A 6,258-nucleotide genomic window follows, 5' to 3' on the forward strand; every position below is an offset into this window, starting at 1 on the left:
GGAATGCTCCAGGCTGGCTGGAAACAAAAGTGCACATCCTTCCTGATGGGCCAGTTTGCTTCATTCTATGCTGCTGGCTAGGGCTCAGAAGTGTTTTTGAAGCTATGGCATTAGTTTTCCCTGAGCACCATGAGCTATTGTACTAAGGCACAATACCATGGAATTAGGCCGTCCTGTTGTAAAGAATACTGATTTTTAGTTTGATATCTGAAGACAAACAACTCCTACACACATTCTGTCCTTGCAGCCCACCCTTCCATTCATGCAGGCTCTGTGGGCACCCACCCCTTTCCCCACATGCCCCTCGCGTTCTGCTGCCCTGTTCTCCGGTGCTCATGCAACTCTGCTCTAGCTGCGCTCTGCCCTCCGTGTCCAGTTTTGTACATTCCTAGTGTGTGTTTTCTGTCCCTGGTTTCTTTCACAAGCACGGCTACAGATAGCCATCTCTCTGGCATGTCAACAACTGCCTTTCCTTCCTCTCCAGATGTTCGCTGTAGTGGCTCCTGAGAGTGTGGTTTTGGGTAAACAAGAAGGATGTTGGTTTCTGCACAGTTTAATTCTTTGGTGCAACACCTCTGAAGCCAGCTTTACTGAAAATTTGGGAAAATAAATGGGGCTATCTCCCAACCCTTTCATATCCTGCCAAACCTTTTTCCCTGCTATTTTTTTTGAATGGTTATTTCCCTTTCTTTCATCTACTAACATGAGGATTGGTCAGCAAAGAGACACCAGAAGCAACAGTTGATGGATGCAATGCTCTTTAATATTTCACGACAATAATAAATATTTTGTAAGGTTTCCAGTGAACTAGCCAAACAGTGGTTATTTTTCACAGTTAAACAGCATGCAAGGTAGTAAACTGAACAAGTCTTCAACAAAAGCTTCTTCTAAATAACACTAAAAAAACCCCAATTTTTTTTAATATTTGAAAAAGCGTCAGAAATTCCATTTGTGTATAAACTTGACTTTCAAGTGGATGGATGAAATAGTACATTATGATTCCCTTAACTTTTTCTTAGTAGAAGGTAAGATCTGATTTCCAGCTTAGAAGTTCTGTGCTCTACAGATTCTACTTAAACATCACCTTTATACCAACATTAACATTGAAGACTAAGATAGCTATTATTTAGTCTTTCCAAGCTTGCTCTGTTGTTGAATGAACAAATGAACAATCATCATCTGCGGTTTCTAGGGATGCCACCAAATGTTCCATCTGGTTATAACTTCAATCTTTAAAAAAAATTAAATAAATAAAGGAAAAAAATTTGAGAGAGTGTTGAAATGTCCTTGGGTTTGTTTTTTTTTCTGGTGTGAAGGATTTTTGGGAACTTTAGCTTGAGATGGAAAGTCGTAGCTCACATAATGCACTCAGATATTCTTCATTGTTGGGACACAATGCCATGGCTTTCTCATAGCACTCAATTGCTTTATGTTTCTCACCATTTAGATTATGAAGACGTCCAAGTGCACCAAAATCTGTTGCATCTTCTAAACCTCTCCGAACTCTCTGTTCCAACAATTTTTTCAGAGCATCACTGCAATTATTTCTTGCATGAGATTCTTTTTCAATTTTCAGCCCTTCCAGGTAACACCTAATGGCTTCAGATTCTGATTTCATATGAAAACGCTGATAGTTTCCATAAAGGTAGTAGAACTGTTGTTTATCATCATACAACATAATATTTGTGTCAAGTGCTTTCTGAAACGCCTCCTCTGCTTCTTTGTACATCCTTTTTTCTGCATACATGCTTGCTAGGTCAGTATAGGCAGAAAAAAATTTTGTCTTTTGGTCAGTTGCTGTTTTAAAATGAAAAATGGAAAGTCGGATGAGTTCCTCCAGTTGCTCTTGAGGTGGATATCTTGTAGTCTTTTTCAAATGATACAGCTTTGCTCTGTAGCACAGTCCTAGTTGGTGATGCAAGAAGGCAGATTTTGGTGTCACTGATAGGGCCCTTTTCAAAATCTCCAGTGCCTTGTCCACTTCTCCTTTCCTTCTGTAAAATTTGGCAGCATACCGCAGGAAATAAGGAAGATCAGGAGTTTTCTGCATTGCTTCTTCAATGTATCTCTCCCCTTCATCAACTTGCTTGTAGTCCTGAAGTTTTAATGCAAGTAATGCCATAATGAAAGTATCATTTGGATTTAGTTCCACTGCACGCTTCAGGGGCTGAAGGGAGGGTGCACTTACATCTTCATGTGGACGGCAGGAAAATTCTTCCAAACGATACATTGCTATTGCATAACCAGTATTAAATTCTGGGTTATTGGGTTCATTCTTCAGAGCATTTTCAAAGCAATTCTTTGCTCTCTCATAGTATTTTCTCCCAAACTTTAATAATGCCCATCCTTGCTCAGCATAGATGTCTGGAAGCTGAACCTTCCAATGGGCAGTACTTGAAAGCTTTTTGCAGCTCTTTTCCACTTTGCTCACGTAAGTTTGAGCTTCTTCATATCTCTTCATGTGGTAATAGATCCAGGCATAGTTCCCCCAGGTAACAAGACTTTTTTTGGCAGCTTCATCTGGATGATGTTTTTTAACTAATTCTTCGGCTGTTTGGAGATTTCTCAGGGCTTCCTCATTTGAATTCTTTAGATGGCATATATAGGATAATAGATTATAATTTCTGATGTTGGATTTTGTTAAAAACTCGATCTGATCGCCTATTGTTTCCTCTAGGTCATCGAGATCCACGTCCTGCTTCAGCAAAGTCCATGTAAAATGACATTCTAGCTTCAACAGGGAGCTCTTCAAGGAATTCTTGGAAATGGTACTAGAAGAAATCAAAGAAAAACTTAATTATACTCCATTTGCTTTTATGTTACTCTTGTTTTTAAACCAGGCACAATGTACTTCAGAAGCAGGCAATACCTCCTCTGGTGCCACTAGTCAACGATACTTCAAACAAGACAAAGCTGTGGGAAGCCATAGGTCTGAAGAGCTGAATAGTTATTTTAGTAATTCCCCTTGCCAGTGAATAAGGACACCTCTTAGGCAGCAACAGAGCTGGTGGTCTGGATGTCAAAGAGGAGGGCTAGTCTCTGTGGTAAAGCTGGCATACCTCCAGGCCTCAGGAATGTATTTCCTATGCTGGGAACAATTGCTGAAGCCTACCCAAAAGAGGTAATCAAATACAAAACTTCACCTCAGAATACAGAGAAATTGATGTAGTGCCTTTCCCGTATCTCTGCCTGTTTTATGGTTTGGATTATAAATTTCATTTTTAATGTTTTGTATTTCTAAATCCTCGTTTGTTAGATCATAGCACCATTTTTGTTATGATTGTACTAATATGTCCAGTAGCTGGCTACTGATCCCACCAGTCTCCCAGCTGCTGGCTATTGGGTGTACAGGCCCCTGAAGGAGCAACCACTTGCTGGTACAGACCACACACTCACTTGCTTATTAACGCTATGGATCCCCAGAAGCTGGCTTTGGACCTCCAGGAGCTGGTCGGGGATCCTCTCTTCACCCAGGTGCCTCACCCATAGACACGCACACGTGCAGGCACACATACTGACCAGACCCTGGTAACATGCAACTGGTCCTTAATACCCCTTTACCCCTCTCTATTTTTCAACATTTGTTCCATCCCAAATCACCCAGATCCCTCCTTTCCTTTGGTCCCCTCCCCAAACATCCCATTGTGCAATCCCCAAATGCTTTTCCATGCATCCTGTAATGTGTCCCGTATCCCTAGGCACGCCCATGGACCCCTGGTGCTGGGTGTCCCCGTGGCCCATGGGGCTGAGGGTCCCCTGGGGAAGCCTGGGGTGGGGGTGGGGGGCTCATGTCCCTGACTGGGGCACCGGGAGGTCCCCACCTGCCCTTGTGCCTCTGTACTCCTCCATGTGCGTGGGGATGGGCTTGATGGCTCTTAGGAATGGCCGGGAAGCAGCTGGGGCAGGGTGTTAGTTGGGTTCCCCCTCCTGCTATTGCCTGCCTGTGCCTCTGTGTGGTGTGCAGACCAGCTTTTATCCCACCATCTATCGAGGACAAACCTTTACAACACAGAGATAACACTTTAGTCCATATTGTGCTCTCCTTTAAAGGAGGAATTCCATATGACTTTATAACCCAGCTTCTCAGTCACATCCTTCTTTGTCAGAAAGATTTCTCTGCTCTCCCTCCTGTAGAACCCAGAGGGTCTAACAACCTGCATGGTATGTGTGCTGCCACTCAACTGCACAATCAGGTAAAAGCGGAAACATCTTTTGGTTTAAAAAAAAAAAAAAAAAAAAGAGAGAGTGGAAAGACTGGAAAATTATGAGGAGGCAAATCAAGGAGGAATTGGGAAGCAGTTCTTAGAGGTTCTGGGACAGCATGAAGGACAGCGGGGAAAGCGACACTGAACACACATTTCCACCCAAACCATCTGACACAGAGGTACTGGAGGAAGGTCAGAGGAAAAACAGTGTTTACAAATGCTGTTAATGCATGCATACCTTTGTTTTACAGACTTCTTTGCCTTTCTCAAAGAATCTCATCTGCCTAACTCATGGTTTTGATTGGTATTAATAACAGTTCCTAATTAGAAAGCTATATGTGAGGTAATTGCAGTTCTGGGATGGAGGGGAAGCGAGAGTGAGTTCCTGTTATTGCCACTACCTTGTTAGAAACCCTTGGCTATATGTGAATACCACAGAACAGATGTTGACTTCCAAATCAGCAGGAATAGTTTTGTATTACAAATAATCATTTAAGTAGTCCCATTCAATTAAAACGAAACATGTATTGTTTTTTATTGCTTCAGCTGAGTACCATGACAATGTCCATGGCTGAAAAGAGCAGTGGAGAGCAATTAATGAAAAGACATTTGTGGAAAACGAATATTCATGACTGTCACAAAACCAGGTTTGTGATGCAGATCAAATACAGTTTAGCTTAGTTCAACACATAACTGATAAATGCAGTTTCCAAAGTTGTCATAAACACCTTGGCTTTGCCCTGTTTGTGTGCATGTGTGTGTGCACACATGTGCCTCCGTGCATGTGTGACAGGCTTCGGGAAACGCTACCCCCTCTCACGCTCAGAGCTGCAGCACAGAACCTCCACTGCCCTCTTTGCTGCTCCTCACAACAGCAGAGATCAGGAAGCAAACTCTCAAATGCATCAGTGCCAGTCGCCCATTTGGCTGGGTACCAGCTGTGGCTGCAGCCTGGGTTTCATCCCTGAACTGCATGCACATAGCTTTTCTGACTGCCAGCCTGTTCACAGAGACTGGCCCTTGTCGGAAAAGCAGTAACATCACAATATTCAGCAGCACCTTTATTTTACTTTGATTCTTCCAGTAAATATTCTGTAAAATATTTTCTGCTTTTCAGATCATTCCCAAAGTCCCTCGCTACTTACATTTATGTAAATAATAAGTGTAATTTTTCCCATGGCATGACAAAAAAACATCTTTCAGAGACTTGGTTGCTCACTTACCTCATGGTTTTCTTTCTCTGCTCCTTGCCCTCAGGTACCTTCAAAGCCAGAGTGCCGCGCAGTGTTGTTGTGACTTCCCTTTTATGTGCTCATCCCTCACGTGATCTGTGAGCAATTTCCCAGGAACCGGAAAGTGAAACTTCAGCATGTATCTGAATCTGCAGAAGAAGCTAGAACAGTCGCCAGTAGGGGAATAGAAACTTACGAGTCCCTAAGCTGCTTTTTTCAGCCTGGCTCTGTGCCATGCATTACAGTGTTGTGCAGAATGTGGCAACAGCTCCTAATAGCTCTCAGCGTTTACTTTGTCCGAATCCAGAGGCATCTACGATAAGGAGAATGTTTCAGGCTAGTATAGGCTGACCTGGTTATCATGCATAGGCTAGGAAAGGGTCATTTCCCCCTCCTCTCTCTGCTGATGCATCTTTGCACAGTTCTGCACCATACTTCAGGTGTTTTATTGGTGTTGCGTCACCCACATAACATTCAGACAACACCTTATCACCCCTGCCTGCATCCCTTTGTCCCATGTCTCCACCCCGCAAGGTCTCTGCTGTTGTACCAGGCCTGCGTTTCTCTGCGCTATTCCCTTGTATGAGAGAGTCCAAATACCTCATCCCACCTAAGAACAACTGCTTGTTTCTGCTCCCTACAGAAAACTGCAGTTGTACTGCACAAAGATAAATGAAAGTGAAACAAATCAGATACAGACAGGCAATTTAAGAAATTGCTGTCCTCGCTGTGATGAGAAGAACAAAGCTGCGGGCAGGTCAAGACAGGGTCAGGCAGAGCAGTCCTGGCAAGCTTCAGGCCCCAGATGGTGCAAACTCAGT

At 43.2% G+C, this 6,258-nt stretch overlaps 1 protein-coding gene across 1 annotated transcript; it reads right to left on the bottom strand.

The window, feature by feature from the left end:
* Positions 1-741: 741 nt before the first annotated feature.
* On the bottom strand, positions 742-6,258 carry LOC102048295 (interferon-induced protein with tetratricopeptide repeats 5). The gene is made up of 2 exons (XM_005433739.4): positions 5,429-6,258; positions 742-2,771 (listed from the first exon to the last, which is right to left on the bottom strand). Exons 1-2 carry the CDS (start codon positions 5,431-5,433, stop codon positions 1,331-1,333), a joined length of 1,446 nt encoding a protein of 481 aa, XP_005433796.1. The 5' UTR covers positions 5,434-6,258; the 3' UTR covers positions 742-1,330.

This window comes from Falco cherrug, chromosome 9 (assembly GCF_023634085.1).
Source record: "Falco cherrug isolate bFalChe1 chromosome 9, bFalChe1.pri, whole genome shotgun sequence".
In the NCBI taxonomy this organism is placed as follows: Eukaryota; Metazoa; Chordata; class Aves; order Falconiformes; family Falconidae; genus Falco; species Falco cherrug.